Source organism: Phalacrocorax carbo, chromosome 3 (genome assembly GCF_963921805.1).
Source record: "Phalacrocorax carbo chromosome 3, bPhaCar2.1, whole genome shotgun sequence".
NCBI lineage: Eukaryota > Metazoa > Chordata > Aves > Suliformes > Phalacrocoracidae > Phalacrocorax > Phalacrocorax carbo.
In genome coordinates, this window is record NC_087515.1 from 61,711,128 (window position 1) to 61,730,384 (window position 19,257).

The 19,257-nt window shown below is 41.9% G+C and overlaps 2 protein-coding genes across 4 annotated transcripts in view; one reads left to right on the top strand and one right to left on the bottom strand.

The window, feature by feature from the left end:
* Positions 1-8,388, top strand: part of SYNJ2 (synaptojanin 2) — a 67,364-nt gene extending 58,976 nt beyond the window's left edge. For both annotated transcript variants that reach the window (XM_064447099.1, XM_064447100.1), the window contains 5 exons: positions 1,431-1,565; positions 2,765-2,877; positions 3,616-3,724; positions 5,065-5,267; positions 7,199-8,388. In XM_064447099.1, the coding sequence (XP_064303169.1) occupies positions 1,431-1,565; positions 2,765-2,877; positions 3,616-3,724; positions 5,065-5,267; positions 7,199-7,999 (1,361 nt within the window). In that variant the 3' untranslated portion in view covers positions 8,000-8,388. The remainder of the gene's footprint in view (positions 1-1,430; positions 1,566-2,764; positions 2,878-3,615; positions 3,725-5,064; positions 5,268-7,198) is intronic.
* A 4,155-nt stretch (positions 8,389-12,543) lies between these two features.
* SERAC1 (serine active site containing 1) overlaps positions 12,544-19,257 on the bottom strand; it is a 28,040-nt gene continuing 21,326 nt past the window's right edge. For both annotated transcript variants that reach the window (XM_064447101.1, XM_064447102.1), the window contains 4 exons: positions 18,247-18,344; positions 17,524-17,706; positions 16,899-17,042; positions 12,544-14,993 (listed from right to left, as the gene is read on the bottom strand). In XM_064447101.1, the coding sequence (XP_064303171.1) occupies positions 14,857-14,993; positions 16,899-17,042; positions 17,524-17,706; positions 18,247-18,344 (562 nt within the window). In that variant the 3' untranslated portion in view covers positions 12,544-14,856. The remainder of the gene's footprint in view (positions 14,994-16,898; positions 17,043-17,523; positions 17,707-18,246; positions 18,345-19,257) is intronic.

The following is a 19,257-nucleotide window of genomic DNA, read 5'->3' on the forward strand; positions in this document are numbered from 1 at the left end:
GTAAAGGGAGATTATAAAATATAGTTTGAAGGAGGTCAAGGTGGGGTCATGATCTCACACAACTCAGAATACGATATATTCAATCCATCTTGAAAGTCTCTGCAATTTCAGATGCCTCCATAAGCCTCCAATTCTGCCCACGTAACTCCTAATCAAAGGCATGATGATTGTGTAGCCAGTGTTAGACACAGATGGAAACCAGTGACAGGCAGAACAGTGCGTATGTGTGTTTCTGAGGTCAGAGAAGGGCATAGCTTCACAAAACTGATGTCCCTGGGAGCTGTTGCCTAAACCCAGCAGCCTTTTAGGGGAAGGGATAGAGTGGTGGTGGCTGGTTTTTGTCTTGTGTTCAGTGTTACTTCCAGAATTTCAAGCCATGCATTTAGGTGCCTGCATGACTCCTTGGATCCTGCTGATGAGCCTGTATCAGTAGCTTAGAAGTACTGAAAATGCAGAGAGAAGGTGGGGGGCAGGTTGTGTAGATCACAGGCTCTGTCTCTGTGGCTGCCATCCGCTGCTGAGTGGGTGTAGGAAACTGTGAGGCAGCTCAGTATTCCCTGCAGAGCACAGCTTTCTGAAAAACAGGAACTTGCATAAAAATGCCTGAAGTATGAGAGACTGCTGCTACCACAATTTCTTCCCCATCCTCTCCAAACCGCAGGGACAAAACTAAACCCAGTGGATTTTGGAGCCCTAAAGAACAGAGCTGCAAGGATGGGCTGGGAAGAGAGGTGAGAGAACTGAAGTGAAAGCTCTCACTTCAGCAGGCTGGGAGACTAAAGCAATCCCTACTCCTTGCCTCTCCAGCTGTCAGAGAGGCTTAGACAGGATGAAAGACTGTGTAATAGCTTAGACATGTAAGGTGCAGCCAAGCGCTATCAGATTGAGGCAGGTGTACCTGTTAAGAGACATTGCTGGAAAGCAGAGATGTGATGAGTGAGCCATTCAGACAGATTTTTCTCTGGCATAAAACATAACTTTTCTGACCACGGAGAGTTGTTTAATCCTCAGAGGGAATTCCTGTGTTCAGGAAGGAAGAGAAGGGCTTGACCATGACTAGCCTCCTCGTGGCTGCCGTGACACAGTTTGAGTGAGAGCAGGTTGCTGCCAAGTTGGGCTGTGAAAAGCTCAGAATCTGACAAGATGACTAGTAACCCTGAAATCAGATGGAGGCAGTCTTTGTCGGAACAAACAGTTGACAAATGCTGGAAAAGGAGAGAAAGAAGCATTTGACAAGAGGGTAGATGTTTCCTGGAGTGAGAGAAGGGAGACATTTGGGGAGAGCAAAACAATATGAAGGGAGACATGTTGTGTTGCTGAGGTATCTGATTGAGGCTTGCCATTCATGATCACCTCTCTCCTGACCGCCCAGATTTAGTGCGTTTCACCCAGTGGATGTCTAATACAGATCCTTTCTAAAATTTCCCTAGATGATACAGACCTGGCTGATTTGAAGCAAGAGCTGGAAGCGAGTGGGGAACGCCACCGCCGGCCTCCAAGCAGGTCTCTGTCCATTCCTACCAGGCCTCGGCCACTTCAGCCGCCGCAGAGGCCTCCCCCTCCTGGTGAGTTCAGCTTTCTTTAATGTTGTGTTGGTCCCAGCTGAACAGTTTTGCCTGCCATTTCTGGGTGGCAAAGAAAGTAATACCTGTTCTGAAATGTCAGGCTGTCAAGGTAGTTGTACTTGCTTCCCAGTCTGTTTCAGCCTGACAATGGGTGAAAACAGTTAGCAACAGAAGTTTGTCTTTAGGATGACAGACACTCCACAAAAAATGCCTTTAGTGAGGATGGAATGGCTCATACATTTCATACTAATCACTCAGGTTAGCGAGTTGACCAGCCACTTTGTAGCAATAAAAATAAATATCAGTATTTATGCCTGCTGACTTCCAAAGACACCGACTGTTTTCTTACAGTTTGGTTTTTTTTCTGGCTTAATTGTAATCTTCCTTTTAAAAAGCTTTGACAAAATACCTGTTCTGGACAGTTTTTGTCCTTTCCTGCTTTGCAAGCAGTTCTTGCTGGTTTTGTGTTTATGAAAGAAATGCAAAGTGGCTTATGATTTTCAGTGAGGCACAGAGAAGTGATGCTCTTTACCAGAGCTCTACCTAGCTGAGATGCCATCAGCGCTATGCCGCTCCTGTTTTTATGGCTACTTCTGGATGAATGTTGATTGCTAGATCAGCATAATCATCTTTGCCTTCTGTATGATGCATGCTATACATCATATTTTTCTTGCAGTCCAAAAGTCTGTCTTCTCTGTATATTTTCCAGCCTTAAATCAAAGGTTCTGTCAGACTCACTGCTGGAAGATGAGTTCTTCGGGGTTATTCCCATTCATTTCTGAGTCTGTTGCACAGGAGTGACAACACTGGTGTCTGTATTTCTGTGCCTGGAATGCAATGTTAATGCTCAGCTGAGGTTATTGAATTGATTAAATGAAAGCAAGACTAACAGGAAACTGCTTCCTGAAATGGTGTAAGATTTCAGCATTTTATTCTGTGTTGAGATTTTTTTCACCTTAGATTAGACCAGTAACAGTTCGGCCCATCACTCCTCCTAGATCAAAGTGTCTTGCTCTTGGCACTCAGACAGAGGGACTCAAGGTCTTGCCTAATATGTCTGTCCCTGGAGGAGCAGGGAGGGTGACAGCATCTCTCTTATTTATCACAGACAATTTCAAAGCGCATTGCTTTTGCTCAATTGCAGATAAAATGTTGTACCAGCTCTTGAATGTAAAAATCCATTTTTATTCCTCTTTCAGTGGGAACATCAGGCAAAAAGTCCCCCTCAGATGGTTCCCTCTCTCCAGGAAGCCACTCCACCTGCTCCATCCTGGCAATGGCAAAACTGCTGCCCGGAGCCCCTCAGCAGCCCGTGAGTCCTTCTGCTCAGCATGGCCACTTAGTGTTGTCCTCATCTCCCCCACCCACACAGACATTGAGCATCATGTACATGATGCGCCTGTCATACAAGGAAGGAAGTCCATCACGTGCCTGAGCTGGAAATGCACAGATGAACTTCTTGTAATATAATACTAGGCTGTAGGGCCTGCTAGGCACCAGAAAAATGTTATTAAATTTTCAGGGATGAGAAAGGCCGAAGAGGGAAAGAGAGAGAATGGTGCAAGACCAGGGCACTGTTAGTTTATTCCATATGCTGCTTTCTGACAGATGCTAGCTTGAATTTTCAACACCATGAAAAAGTGCTTTAATTCTTTTCTCACCTCTTTTTGATGGGCCATGCTAGTGCCCAGCATACAAGAAAAGTCTTGACCGTTGCCAGCAAGGCTGCTAGCCCTCTGACTGGAAGACCAAGAACAGAATGTGAAAACACCTCCTGACTCCTCTCTTGTTGGATGAGAACCCTAATGTATTGAACAAGGGAAGTGCTAAGGGTCTAGCTGTGGCAGTAAGCCGTTAGCCTGTCTGTCAGCTGGTAACAAAGATGTAATATCTGTGGAAAACTCCCCACCACTTCCGTAGTATTTCTAGATTGCTGAATAGCCACTGGCAAAACCAGAACTTTACAGGTGTGTGAGCTTAGCTGTAAGATTACCGGTGTACAAGAAAAACCAGTTTTCTCAAGATGACTCATTTCATATTTTTTTTAAAGCCTAAAGTCCGGACTGGAATAAGTAAACCTTACAACGTCAAGCAGATCAAAACCACCACAGCTGAGGAAGCAGAAGAAGCTATTAGATGTCTTATGGAAGCTAAAGGACGTGAGCACAGCTTTCTAACTGACTTATAAAGATCTTTATTTAAAGAAAACTGTAGGTGTATTCATCCTTCCCATCATAGCCCAGATGCATGTATTTCTATTCAGAAGCTCACCTGAACACTGACATACACATTCTTGAAAGACTGTACTTAGTGTTCTCTGTCAGTTTTGATAATACTAACCTTTTTTTCAAGATTACTTAAGTTGTATATTTTGTTGTAGAAGCTGTTACTAGGAGCACCTTGGGTTATTTATGGCCAGATTTATTCTGAAAAATTGAAAGGTAAAGATGGGATCTTCCTAAACGGATGGTGCCTGTGTTAGCTCAGAGTTGCATAAAGGATATTTGCTGCTCTATTTAGCAAATGCTCACTATTCCAAGCAGGACTAGAGAGCAAATACAGCTATGGGAGAAATAACCTGGATCCTGTTCACATTTGGACAGTAAGTATGGTTGTAACCTAGATAAAAGCTTGCACCGCTTCAGCTTGAATAGCTAAGCTGAAAGGCTACTCTGTGTGTAGGGTCTCTATGTAATCCCTGGAGAAGAGAGGTTCTTGCAAGAGCAGGTTAGAGCAGGAAACTAGCTTAGGTATTGAAACTTAGGCCATGTGAATATACCTCCCAGGGTTGCAAGTAGTTTTTCTGCTGATGCTATATGGATGAGAAAGAATGCAGCGTGACTCTGAGATAGCTACCTGAGTTTGCAAGGCTCTCAGTTTAGGAGAAAAACATCCCTTTTCACTTGTAAATAGAGCAAATGCAGTTAGGAATATTCCAATTTAATTAGAAATACCATAAAGGCATCTTGATGTTTGTTCCTTAGAATGTGCTGTACATTTGGTTTTAAATCAGCTTTACTTTCTGCTAATTTTGAATTTCACATGAATTTCAGTGTTGGTAAGGAAACTAGTCCGGTCAGCATCACTTCCAGTCCCTTGTGCTGTACCACCAGTTGGCATTTATATTTCTTCCCAAAGTGCCAGATGCGCTCAGTATCATTATCTTGATTACCCAGACAAGGAAACCAGGGCAAAAGGAGACTCAGGGCTTGAGTCCAATACTCCTGAACTCCCAGCCAGTCAATTCATCCACTTGGCCAAGTGGTGGCACAGCACTGCTGTTTTGGCACGAAATTATTTCAGACAGGGGAGCTTTTCCCTAACTGCCTCTTACAATGTGACAGGATTGCAAAGGTCTGTGTTTATTTCTAAAACCAACCTTCCCGGCCTGAGCACATTGCCTTTAGCCATGCACATTTTGGGAAACATGATTGTGAAAGAAATTATCTTCAAGCTACATTCCAATCAAGCCAAGATGCTAATTGTTTTTGCTTTTTAGGACTAGAGGAAGATGCACTAAAGCCCACTACAACTAGAAACCAAATGAATACCAAACCCGAGCCTCTTCCCAGCATCACAAAATCAGCACCATTGCAAGGGTCACAGGCAGGACCAGTTCTTGTGCCTCATCGCCCGCCACCCAAAGTTCCAGCTACGAAGAAGCCAGTACCTCTGCAAAGGACTGGAGCCAAGGCGGAACAAGTAAGATAGTTGCAGCAAAATGCATCCAGCCTCCATCACACAGTGTGAACGATGGCAAGAGGGGTGGGCTGTTACACAATTTGTAGGAAGTCTTGTCATTTAAAGTACTTAGCCAGCAGGCAGTAAAATGATTCTGTGTATTGTAGTCACCGAGGCATAAAACTGTACTAGGAGACCAGAAAGGAGAAAGAGCCTTGAGTTCCTTACTCAGCCATGTTCAGCTTTTCTATTTGTCAGTCCATTCTCTTCAATTCTATTACTTGTCTTCTGGCTCATCTAAACCTTGTCAGGATTTAAGACTCATCCTTTCTTTATCACAATGTTTACTTTTGACCACATCATGAGTGGTTGGCTCTGTATTGATTTGTGGCAGCTTCTTGATCAGTATGCTGAGCTGTGTCTTGTTTGGAAACGCCTAACTTTTCTCACAGACCTTATATTGGGATTTGGCCTTTCACATTGGATTCTGCATTCTGCTCGAGAGTTCAGGTTCTTAAAAATACAAACCTGTAGGTGTTGGGGTTTTAATTTGTCTCGTTGTCATGTCTCTACATGGAGATAATAGTTCTTCACTGCTAGAGCCGCTAAAATGAGTATTTAATGGTGAAAGCAATTTAAGTAGGAGAGAGACAAATACAACCTTTTATATTTTTCCTTTGACAGAACCTCTGCTAGGAAGCTCTGTTCTGAGTTGTTAGGACTCCTGCCTTACCTTCCTTTGTAAAGGCATTCACCCCTTCTCTATCATGGACTTTGTGCCATCTCTACTTAGCAGATTCACAAAAGAGAAAAACCAGACCACACAGTGTGTGCCCTTCCCTTAAACATTCAGTAACAAGGAATGGTCTGTTTATATTATGTTGTTGCCATTCCCAGGGCACTCCTGAAAGGTGCTGAGGGGGACAGCGATTTTGGTGTTAGTTACATGAAATCTCCTGCAGGAATATATCTATTTCAGCTTGGCTCTGCTTCAGACTTCCACTCCTTCCTCCATCTGAGTGAGTCCAGATGGGAGTTGTGTACTTGAAAACCTCTACCCAATCCACCTCTATCGTTAAAAAAGTATGCAGTCAAATGTAGGCAACTTAACAGCAGCAGATAGACAGAAGTGGCAGGGGATATGGCCATCACAAAATAGTGACTAAATATTTTGACTGCATTAAAAAGCCTGTATATTATCTTTTAATACTATGGGAGAGTAATAGAGAATTAAAATGCTTCCATTCAGTCACACTAAGTGTGAGAAACCTGAAGCAGCCCTTCCCCTCTTGGACTGAGCTGCGTTCCAGTTATTTATATATTTTCAAATGTTGCATATATATATGCTAGACTGTACTTTGAGAGCTTACTTTTAGCTTCCGGTCCCAGCATCAGTGAGACATGACAGAGCCATTAATGCATTTCTTGGGTTAGCTTAAGCTAATTGTCCTTCAACCATATGTATTTTACATACCCAAAGGCCTGTGCGATTGGCCCCACTAATTCAGCCCTCCCGATGCATTCTCTCTTAAATAATATCAGTCAGCAGAGAGATGTGATAATTTGGCCTGGAGCAAAATCCTAACATGAGAGAGAGATGGTCAGAAAGAGATGTATTTCTCATACAGGGAATGAATGTGCTGTAGGATCCTTGTCCTCGAATAGCACTCTGTAAACAACCACTGGTCCAAGGCACGATGCACAAGAACAAAACCAGGCAGGCATGGTGTAAGCCTGTGCTGTCAAGCCTCTGCTTTGTACTGCCTTGGTTTTTTTGTGTGTTTTTTTTTTGTTTTGTTTTGTTTTGTGCTTTTTTTTGGTTTTGTTTTTTTTTTTTCCTCCAGTTTCTGTCAGTTTTTCTCCGTAACGCCATCACTAAGACTTGCACTAGAAGTGACTCAGTTTAAGGTACCATTTTTGTTCTCAAATTTCTTGTTCCTTTTCCCCCTCAGCCTATGTCTACAGAAGAGCAATTTGACCAACAGACAGTGCAGTCTCCTTTTGGCTTGCCAGAGCCCTGTCTAGAAGCCGGAGCTATTCTTAGTCCGACCAAGATTACTCCAGTCCCTAAACCCAGGACGCCACAAGCTGGGAAGCCTCAGGAGAGCAGGGGGAGCAGTGAAGGGCAGCCCCCCACACCAAGCACGGCTGAGGCCATCACACTGCCTCCGCAGAATGCTTCCTTTGCCCCAAAGGTGCCACCGCGAAGAAAGAAGTCGGCTCCTGCAGCTCTTCATCTGCACGTTCTCCAGAGCAGTGACAACCCACTTTTTAGTGGGTTAATGTTCAACTCCAACAACAACAATCCGGGGTTCTGCCCTCAGACTCAGAACTCCCCTGTCCCTGCACGGGCTGCTCTCTCAGCTCCTACAGCCTCTGCCAGCCCAGGAAGAGCCACAGCTACACCGTTGGCACCAAATGCTGCAGAACTGATGGCTAACCTCCAGGGCCCTCCTGTACCAGAAAGCCAGCATCCACGGCTCTCAGGTACCAGCTCCCTTCCAGAGAACGCCAATCTTTTGGACCTGGCCACGGATTCTTCCTGCCCACTTCCCATACAGGCGGCATCAGCTACTCCTCCAGCACACACTCCAGAAAATTCAAAACTCCCCATCTTGAAAGATTTCAGTCACTGGGTTACATTTAGTGATGACGAAGACAGTAGTGTGCCGTCAGAAGGGTTCAACAAACTGCTTGTCTTAGAACAGAACAAAAATACCTTGATGAAGACAAATACTGATTTAGAATTGTAAAACGTTGTCCTCTTAATGTTCCTACAGAAATCAGATATGATGCAAGATAAAATTAAATCTTTTGCACAAAAGATTTTTATTTAAGAAAATAGATCATCTGTCCGTGCTACATTTCATTACCTTTAAACATGAAAAAGATACTGCCCCTGGAGGGAAGTGTATAGAGTATATACAGCCTAACATTATCTACAGCTTGTTTGAAACATTCTTTGTTATAAGTTATTTCTTTCTATTAATCCATCTTAAGATGTTTTATTTCATTTCAGGTACAAATCATGCACAAGAACACGTAATGTTGTATGGAAAAAGATGTTAAGAAAAACATTTTCCTGTGAAATTTATACATTAATCAATCTCTGTCACTTGAAATAAAGAACCCTTATCTTGAATAGTTAGACTGCTACAGTTGTTCTGGAACAAACAAACATCCAGAAGGGGAATACATACCAGTATAACTACAGCAGCAAGGCTGGTATTGTTCTGCTACTGCATTTCTACTGTGGAAACAAAGCTTAGACAGTATCTTCTTGTAGATCTTAAGGAGCTGCAGTGTTGGCAGGCCCTGGTACTTACCTTGTTAAACTCATTCCTGTCTAGAAAGTAAAACGAAAGGTGTGTGCCTTGAGGCTGTGAAGCAGAACCACGAGAAGGTGGTGCCCCCGCACCAGCAAGAAACACCCATGCTTACTCCAGACTAGGCAAGTGAACCCCATATGACACCAGACCTCTCCTACGTGCTATGCTGTTCGCGGCACTGTTATAACATGCCTCAGCTATTCCAGAAGGATGGGGTTGCCTCTCAAAACATTGCTCTGCCCTTCAGTGAGATCGGAGACAGCCCTAGCTGCTTTTCTGCCGGTTCCAAAACTCACCCTGGTTTTCACTCACAGCAAGCCAAGACCAAACAACATACTTTACAATTAAATAGTATGTGGACAATGGCATCCCTTTGTGAAGAAATGCTATAGTCCGCTTCTGTATGATCTGTGCAAGTACTGTGGAACTATGGTGAATAGTTGAGGCCAGCTGACGACATAGGTCATTAACATATTAATGTCTTCTGCTAAGGGCAGTTTAGTAATTCAGTAGTCGTGTCCCTCTTCCCATTCTGCCTCTTCGTAAGAAAAATGCCATGTCAGTTTTTTTATTTCCACAGTGCAGATGAGGGGAGAGCTGGTCATGAACCCCAACGTTATGCATGCGCAACACGGGCTGTTACATCCCAAAGCTAAGCCACAGGCACACAACTGGGGATGGCAGAACCCTCCTGCAGAGCCACAGCCGCTTATGGCCTAATAACAAGTTTGCCCACTCACAATAAAGTTCAGCTTGCACACCAAACTGATGGGGGGTAGAAGTGTGTAGAGCTACTGCTCTCGCTGTGCATTTCTGCTGATCACCAGCTATGCCATCTGTTTTGTACCAGTGAAGGAGCTGCCGCATGCTTCCCATTCACCTCTGCAGCTGCCACAGTAAAGCTGTGCTGCACCGGGGGCCAAGCAGCCCTGAGAAGCAATATGATCACTGATCATGAGCTGGGAAGGCTAAGAAATGGAACTAGGCATGGGCAACTGCAGCTAAGACGGAGGATAAATTTAAGCAGCACGCACACCGCTGTGAATAAAGCTGTTCTCGGGTGCGCTACATGGCCATACAGGGAGCATACCTAGGTGGCGGGTACAATGCACAGAGTAGGACTAACTGGGAAGCAACTGCAAAGATCTGTTCTGTGCAGGTTCTTGCAAACAAAAGGTTTAAAGGACAATCGTGTTTGATGGTTCAGAAAGTGACAGCCTAGGCAGGGGAAATATTCCCCGGTTAACCACTGCAGAAACTCCAGGCGAGTACTCCTGTGTGCCTGCTTTGCTTCTCCCTCACACTTGTCCAGCATTCCACCAGAGCCCATAGGACAAGTGTTGCAGCTGACCCTGTAAAGTCACTTACCCTGGTGGGCTGGCTCATCAAGTATTGCTGCTCAGCTCAAAGCCGCCTTGCTCTTCATAATGAAGTCACCTCTCGCTGATGAGCAAACCAGCAGGCGTGCTTCTCAGAAGCTTAAGATTTTGGCAAGGATCATCCACAGTGCTAAACGCGCCTGTTTTACCTGCACCAGCTGCGCAGGCGTTCGCCTTGCCTGTGCAGTAAAACTGTGCACCATAGATGCCATTTGTTCAAAGTAGGCAATTAGAAACGATAAACAGATTGCAACTTGTCGTGGTAACTTGTTAAGAGAAGCATCGAGATCTTTTATTATTAAAGTAAGGAGAACATTTTTAAGCAGTTGGTGAAGCTGAAAAAACCCTCTTGTTTTCAGCTGATTCTTGCAGAAAAAGTATATTAGAAAAAGCTCAGAGGTTTTCTTTTTCCCCCCAGGAAAATTAATTGGCTTGTTCTCAGCTTCTTGGTAACTGTGAATTCAGCCACATTCTTGCTTGTAATCCCTACCTGTTTCACTGCCAGTACCAAATTTTGAACGTAAGACAGTGTAAAAGAGGATGCTGCCTTTGTCTGAGCACCTGCCATCCTCTTCTGCTCCCTCATTTGCCAGATACTTTAAAAAATATCCCCAAAATCTTCAAAGGCCAAACCAATAAAACCCAGTGCCAAGCTTCTTATGTGAGTGTCGGTTTAACATGGTGGCAGGCTGGTGAGTAATCCTGAAGCAAGGTAGTTGTTTCCCTACAAGATGCCACACAGCCTTAGACTCTTCATCATCCTCTTAAAAAAATCCCAGTGAATATTTATGGGCACATTTCAGTATAAAACATTCAGAGCAGTAAAAAAGAAAGAGTGCGTTATATGACCATATCCAACATTTTCTGCAAAGATAATTAACAGCTCTAGGACAGCTAATTTACATGTTAATGAAAGTGTTAGCAGGAAAGCCAATTAAAGTGGATTTATACAAGTCAAATAAAATCTGCTTTATTACTCTCCTTGAATAAGAGAAGTATGTAGCCTTTAGCGTTATGTACGTGGCAAGCTGCCCACTAACATACGACTCCCTGCAGCTAGCTGGTTTATACTATCAGTGACAGCATACACTGTTCAATCGCAGCAAATCAAGGGGAAGGAACAGACAGTCCAGCTGAAAAGGTTACAGCAAAGAATGATGAATCTCCGGTCTCGATATCTTGCCTTCCTCACTGGTGCCCAGCACCCCAGCCAAGTGTTTATTTCAGAGGCAGGTGCTTGCGACCTGGGTTCTCGTTTTAATGCTCAGGAGAAGATAAGCAGGGCCAGACTTGCTCTGCGTTTGGGAAAGCACTACAGAAAACCCTGACTGCAGGAGATGGTGATTCTTTCCATCTCTTTCAGGATTAAGCCAGGCCTCACCACAATGTAAAAAGAGGCTATGTAACCTGAACCCTCCTCAGCTGGTGTCCTCAACTAGGAAACCCACAGCACAGCTCTGTCCTCAGCTCCGCTGCCCACTCTCACTAGGACGTTATCAATGGAAACCAACATTCTCAGGGATAGCGATCAGTCTTGAAGGCCATATAATGGCTGGTAGGGAGTGGCTATCCCATGATGTTTTTCACCCAGCACTTGGAAAGCTTAAAATCGTTGACACCGGCTGTGAAGCCAGGCATGAATGATTTACCAGATGCAAGTATGTAAGCATCCTGTGCTAATTTAATGTGAGAGGCTTTGGCAAGAGACTAACTCCATGCGAGCTTACCCAGGACCCTGTAGTACAGCAACTTCAAGTTGCTACAGGCATCCTGGTTGTTCAGCTGCATTCATGTTTGGGGTCGGTAAATGGTTCTCCTTGGTACAGCAACTGCCCGATTTAGCTTTTTTAGGCGGGTGAGCGCTGAAACAAAAAAAGAAAAACAGACCCAAAATACTCTTTAGAATTTTCACTCTGACACACAACATTTTTGCTTTCCTTTTTGTCCAGAATTGACGTTATCACCAGAAAATTTCTCCTTCCTAGCGAGCTGCTCTGCCTGGCACAAATCACAGTGAAAGCCAGCTTGCACTACTGTAATCACAGCAATTAAAAACTTGATGACTGTTGCTACTAGAAATACAAATACAGTTATACAAGAGTGCTGGACAACAAGTGCAAGAGGACTGACAAACTCCTATTAGCCTTCCCTTCCCGTCTTACTATTTTAGTCTTGGATGCCACAATGCAGGCGAAATACCATCTTCTCAGACAATTTGCACATACCTGCTAGCCACATCTGCAGCTGGGCTCCCAGCTAGATGGGATTAAAGGCATAGTTTGAGACCCAAGAATTTACATAAAGGCACTATTCTGAGTTAACAAGACACCAGGGGAGCACGAAAGCACACATTTCTATCGGGAAACGGGCACGAATGCTACGCAACAGACCAATGTCTGTATGTGGTGGAGGAGGCACTTTTGCAAAACCTAAAAGCACAACAGAAAAACCGTTCACTTTGGGAAAACTGATGACCAGCTGTGCTCCCCAGCACTATGCCTCTTACAGAAGACGCTACATTCTTCCAGCATGAGACAATGAATGAAAAGTAATTCAGGTCTTTAACAAAAGTGAACATGATCCAGAGCATTCATTTGGCAGATCATTCACCTTTAATACATTTTGTGGCATATCTAGTACAGTTTTAAAAACACATTTCACCACTATATTCCAAAAAAACCCCAAACCCAACAACACCTTTCCCCAAATATTAGTTTTAAAAGTTACACATATATACATAGAGTTACAAAAAGGAGAAAGTTGCCTCTAGAGTTGTGGTTACAGTAACAAAAGAGATGCATTTACTGAGATTAATGTGTAATGTAATTGATCTGAATCCCTGTAAGCCAAAAATCAATACAAGATTTGTCACGCTAACACACATTCCGTTATTAGCAGTCTTGTCTATTCACAATGAATTCCACATACCCTCTACTTTGTGAATACAAAGTGTTCTAATATATTTATACTCTGAAGTTTAAACCACAGTGTAAAAGGATAAACCTCTTTAGAAGTTACGACAGTTCTGTTACATTTTCTATCTGAAATACTGCCATGCAGTCTTCTCATCTACATCTTGGTTAGGGGGAGAAAATGCTCTTTTTGCTCCAGTGCAGTGCTGTACTTTCTCCCTACTGTTCTTGTGAATTTTACTTTGCAACTCCAGCAGGTCAGGACTCAACTTCCAGAAGCGCATTTTCAGACGTCGCATCCTCCCGGGCTGGAGTGCTTTCAGGTAGGAACAGCTGCGGTGGCTTCAGGACCTGGCAGGACTGCAGCGGCCACTGGTGCCTGCACCAAGCCCATGCAGAACTGCAAAGCCCATCCCACCTCTTTGGCAGCTTTCAGAGCCATAATTTTAAGGCCAGTGATACTAAATCCATCTCACATAAGTGATGCTAAGAGCCGTATTAAGCCTGTCATCAATACAGGCCTTATTTAGCAAACGGTCAGCTAGGGCAGTATCGCCTAATCATAGCCTATGTTTGTTTCCAGAGATGGTTGGGGGTGGAAAGAAAGGAAGGAAAGAGATCACAATTAGACTAGTCTGCATTTAACTACATTGTAAACTATTGAGGTCTTTAAAAAAGTGGTTGAGCACTGCCATTATTTTTTTTCTAAAAATACTTATTTCTCACCAGTACTGTTAAGGTGTCCTTAATGTAAACATAAACTCAAGTAAGACAACACTGCTGCTTTTCTCTGTTTCTACACCAATAAATACACTTGGGCTTGAAGAAACCCAAACATCTGGGATTTTCTGTATTTCCAGTGGGACCTTACGATCACCTGAAGTTTCTCCTGCTTTACTTTTTCTCTACCTGAGCACCAAACTCTAAGCATCACCTTTTTTGTCAGGGCCTACATTTGTCTTACTTGGCTTGAGCATTTTCAATGCTCTTCTTAAAATCAGCTGAAGAAAGAGTTTCTAAATAAATAACATGAGCCAGGGATTTGAATGTACCGTCTTCTCAGTATGTCCCAGGAGTAAAGCAAAAAAGCTAAGCCTCTGTTCTATATCTGCCATATGAGAAAGCACAGAACTGCCCTGAGTCGGACCATATACACACTGTTCTAAAGAAAGCAATATCAGAATTTGCTAAGATTAAGAGAGAGATCTACAAGAAGGTGAACAATTCTTTTGTTTTCATTTATACAAACAGAAAACACATGCCATATTTGCTCACAAGTCTGAATGGTCTATTAAATGAAAAGGCAAAGTACGAAGACCCCTGTAACTGGGCCACTAGACTGAAAGGCTACCTTCATTCACTTGGACAAATTTCTTCAGGTTCCAGTCAGACTACTCAACAGGGACAGTAAACCAAAGCTTTGAGACAGCCACGTGCTCCTCCACTTTGACACAACAAATAACCACCTGAGTCAATTTTTTATGACCCTCTCTGTAAGGCTTCAGTCCCAGATGTATATTTACCTTAAGGAGACCACCTACCTCCAAGAGCAAGTTGTGGGGTGTTTTTTTTTTTGCTAAAAAAAGAAAAAAACTTAAAAATCCTGGGCCCTCTCCACAGTCTAGTTGTGTTGCTCCAGAAGGATATCTGTAGACTAAGTGAAACTTCTCTTCCACTGAATCCCTATCCCCTCCCAGCCAAATTGCTGGAGAATTTACACACATTTTGTCGACAGATCGCGGTCACTCTAAGCCAACACACATTTTCTTTTTGCCAAGTTTGTAGGATTTTGGTTTGTATTTGTTCTGAATATATTTTATAAATAAGTTGGAGAGGTGTTTAAGTTGGAGGTGTACTGAAAACTATTTTAGCAGCAGATACGATTGACATAGCATCTTTGCAGTTCTGCAGATCCCCTAACAAATGTTAAGAGAAGAACTTACTGTGTTACACCAAATGGAGGAAATAAGCAGCCAAGGGTAGCAAAAACTCAGTCTCCAAGTTCTTGGGCTAAAACATCCTGAATGAACTTCAGTGTACGCTGGTACAGGAAAGCATCCTTCTTCTTTGGCTTACAAACATTTAGATGATTAACATCCACTGGAATAAGGTCTCCGATTCCTAACTCTGGGAGAGGGGAAAAAAAAAAAAAAGAAGAAAAAAGAAAAAACAACCAAAGTTTGTAAGATCACCTAGACTGAAAAGCACATCTTGCATTAGCAATTTCTCTCTCAAAAGCAACTTCTGTCTTCAGTTTATCCCTTTTGTCCTTGTTATTTTTCAATGTGCTAAAAGCACTCAGACAGAGCTATACATTGCCACAAAGCCCACATTGGTATACCTGGTATACCATTAGGTCAGAGTTCTACTATCTTTACTGGGAATACACAAATGTACATTTGTCCATACAGACAACTTTGAAAAAATCAAACCTTCCTTTACCAGCACCTGACTGACAGCTAAGTTCTGACTGAAGTTTAAGCACTGACATGAACAGGGATAGGGTTTAATCCAGGGTATCCAGATTCCGATCACCACTAATTGCCCATATTCCTTATAAAATACTTTGATGTGGAGATTAAAAATGGGACTAGCATATATGCCACAAATAACTATACATATTTCTGGGGAAATGAAAAATATACATTGCTTAACTGTAGAATACAAGTGTTCAGTGCTCAGCTACTGATTTTGGGGCACACTAAGGCATTTATTCTTTCCCAACAGTTATCACTAGTAGTGAACTTTCCAGTTAGGATGCTGAGACTGCCACATTCCAGTTTGTTATCTATTCACTCAGTCTCCTGAGAAATCCTCCCTTTTGCTTGGAACTCCGTATCTTTAACCATGCAAACTTACACTAGAGCAGGGTGAAGTTTGCTTCCATGTGCCCAAGCACGCGTGTAAGAAACAGTGAGTGTACTGCTTGGGTTTTGAACAAAACGAGTGGCATACTGCTGAACCATCAGACACCCTCTAAAGGCTTTCAAGAGCTCACATGCTGCACTGTGTCATCTCTAGGAGAGGAGAAATATGCTATAAAATTATAAGTGCACAGTGCTTATTTGTGCACCTTGTTATTCAGTCCTCTTTTTCATTTTATTTTGTTAAATAATAAAAAAAAAATGCCCAGCTTTTCAGTCCTTGCCAATAAAATTACATCAGTGACATTTTGGCAAACAATTGCTTCTTGACATGATGTACTGAAAAAATACTGCTAAGTATTGACTCAGGAAAACAGGGATGTATAGTCTGCCTTTTTCAGAGCAACTAACTTTGCATTTAACCTAGTGGATTTAGCTGGTGGAAAGCCTCATCTAAAATCCAACACAGCAATGGTTTCTGTTTAAGGCCTTATGGGTACCTTGGGCAGGGCAGAAAGTTTTGCTCAGTGAAAACCTGAAAATACCTGACTTAAAACAATTCTCCAAGTTGAACACCCATAAACAATGCAAGAAAGAGAACTGCCTGGATTTCCCTTCTCCTACAAAAGGCAAAAAGACGGAGGGGACTCTTCAGGAGGTGTACTCTATTGCTTGAGTAGCTGAGATACGGAAGATAAAGGATTCTTAACACTGAAAAACAGCTTTTTCCTTCTATTAGCAGTTTACTAATTTTCTTTCTTGTTTTTCAAAGGAGGAAATAGGTGGAATTTGTGGGAGCTTCTGAAACACTATTTAGCCTACCTTTACAAGGATCAACAACAGTTACTCATAATTACAAAGGAAAAGACTACAACAATGTAACATTAGACCAGGGTCTACCCTGCTTTTTTCAATAACAAGTGTTACTCACATTTAGAAAAACCAAACCAAACAATTGCTATTCTAAGATACAAATGTAGCTGCCTCTGATCTTCTCAGCAGGGAGACTGCAGTTTGAACTCAGAATAAAGTTTAAACAAAAAACCCCACAACATAACAGATATATTTTAATAGGTCTTCCTACCACAGCATTTATAATCCTTCCTGATTATCAATGCTTACATGAATGTACGCAAAATTAAATAGATTAAATGGCTATTTGACTTACTTGCTGATTCCAGAGGTACAACATGCAGTTTTATCATGCTGCCTATGTGTGTTGGTAAGGTTTCTGCAAAACTCAGCACTGAAAATTTCTTATCTTTGGCAAAAGACAGGAAGTCATCATTCAGCTTTTTAAGGGCAGGAGAATCTGAGAAAGAGGAACATAATTCTTGCAGTGTTATCTTGAACATAAGCTTATAGCATTTTCTGGCCAGACTGCATTCCTAGAAAGATGTTTTAGAGAAATTAATACTCCAGTAAACGGCATAGCATTTTGTTTGTAATCCCTTTTTCGTGCTATCATATGCAACAACTGTTTATTTCTTCATAGCATGAATTTGTTTAGAAGATAACGAGTCTAAAATCCAGCACATGTTGAGTTACTACATTGCTAAATGGCCCGAACTACTCTTCTATAAACTTGTTCCGACTCCCTTGTTCCCCCTCACCTCTGCAATCAAATGAGAGTTACTCTGAATTACTCTAAGTAATTCAACACATAACCCAAAACATTAAGAGGGGATTTGTTGATTTTATCCAGCTTTTTCTGACAGCCCGATTGAAAGAAAAAGCACCATGAACAGATTAGCATAGATCCCCGCTGTTAAATGGTAGCAAAGTGAGCGTACCCTTGCTGAGTTCTTTAACCTCCACAGACGGAAAGAGAAGATATCTGGCATTTATAGAATATTCAGCCAGCTGGGAACCATGGTGAGGTACACTATAAAATATGATTCCTCTGGTGTTGTTTACAATTTTATCCATTTCTGGATTCTTGGAAGCATCCACCAGCATCTTTTTGACTAGAAGACCTGGCAACAGAAACTGAATTAATGCAGGGATTTAAACCACTGTGAAAATAACGATCATGCTATATTATTCATGAAACAACTAACCATATTCTTGCCTCAGTGGATTAGTCCTTGCTTTGTCAAACATGTAACATTAAGCTGAAAAAAATCAAACGAACCTGAGGAGGCAATACAATAAAATGTCCATGAATCGTCCAAATCCAATTTTGGTTTGCTTTAAGTGTTGCTAATGACATTTACTGTATGCCTGGATCATGGAGAAAATTTTGCCTCTGGATTCCCATTTGCATGAACTTCAACTCATTGATTTTGCATTTTTAAATCAACACAGTAAAAACAAACAGCAATAAAAATCCTTTCAAATGTATATGCTGTTGAATATAATGCATTAAGAAAGTAGAAATCTATTTTCCATTTTTAGCTCTTTGCACATTTTTTAGATAAACTATTCTGAATAATTGAATTTCAGACTGAAATTGGCTAACAGCTTATTCTGAAATATAAGAGCAAACAAATATATCAAATGGGCAATGTGCTTACCACCCATGCTATGTGACACCCACACCAGAGGTCTGTCTCCAATCCCAGCAGCTCTGAGCTTGTCAAGAAGCTCATTGCTCCTGTAAGCAATAGACTTCCTGCAAAGAAAAAACAAAGGCAAGCACTTGTGAGGCATGGTAGGATAAAAGGCAATGTTAAAACAGTGCTGCATGCTTATGAAAGTGAATTAGGTACATAAAACATTAACTACTTAATTATTGTTGCTACACTGAAAAATGCCAAAAACTTTTGTAAGGTTGGCTTCACAAGGACAACAGGAATTGAGCTAAATTCAGCTTCTGGATCTTGCTAGAAATTTTTATTTAAATTTCACTCACCACTCATTTCCTTTGGCTTTAGTTCAACAAATCTTTTTATGGAGTTTCAGTTTCATTCACACATTGTAACAAAATTATGTTTTGATTTTATGAAAGCATCATCAATGCATAATGAACTTTATCCCCTGAAACAAGAATATACCTAATGTCTGGCAAAAATGTACTTTGCTAAAAATGCTCAAAATCCGGAGCAAGGTGCAGGAATTTAATAACTAAGTGCATGATCAACCGATATATTAATAAAATCACAGACAATGTCTGCTATACTTTCCAGACAATAATCTCCAAATGCTTTGTACTGGAATAGTATAAAAGCTCAATAATCTCCACTTGTATAAATGAAGAGACTGACCTCTAGAAAGGATAATTTGAAAATGAACCTATGATACAAGCAAAACAAAACCAATGCCAATTCCCAGTCCAAGCTGGAAAGTGCAACATCGTTACTCTTTGCAGTCTAACAAGAATCAAACATAGAAAACCCTTGGATAATGAAAAGGTCAGGGTATTTGGGCAACCACTGTGCAAAGTAATTCACTTCATTGCTTCTCAGCATTCTCACTAGAAATTGCTTTTATAACACATATGAAAAGGATACTCAAATGTCTCTTCAGCTGAACAATAGGCTTTAGGACAGCTGAGACATAAAAATTTGCTTTTGAGTGAATGAGCC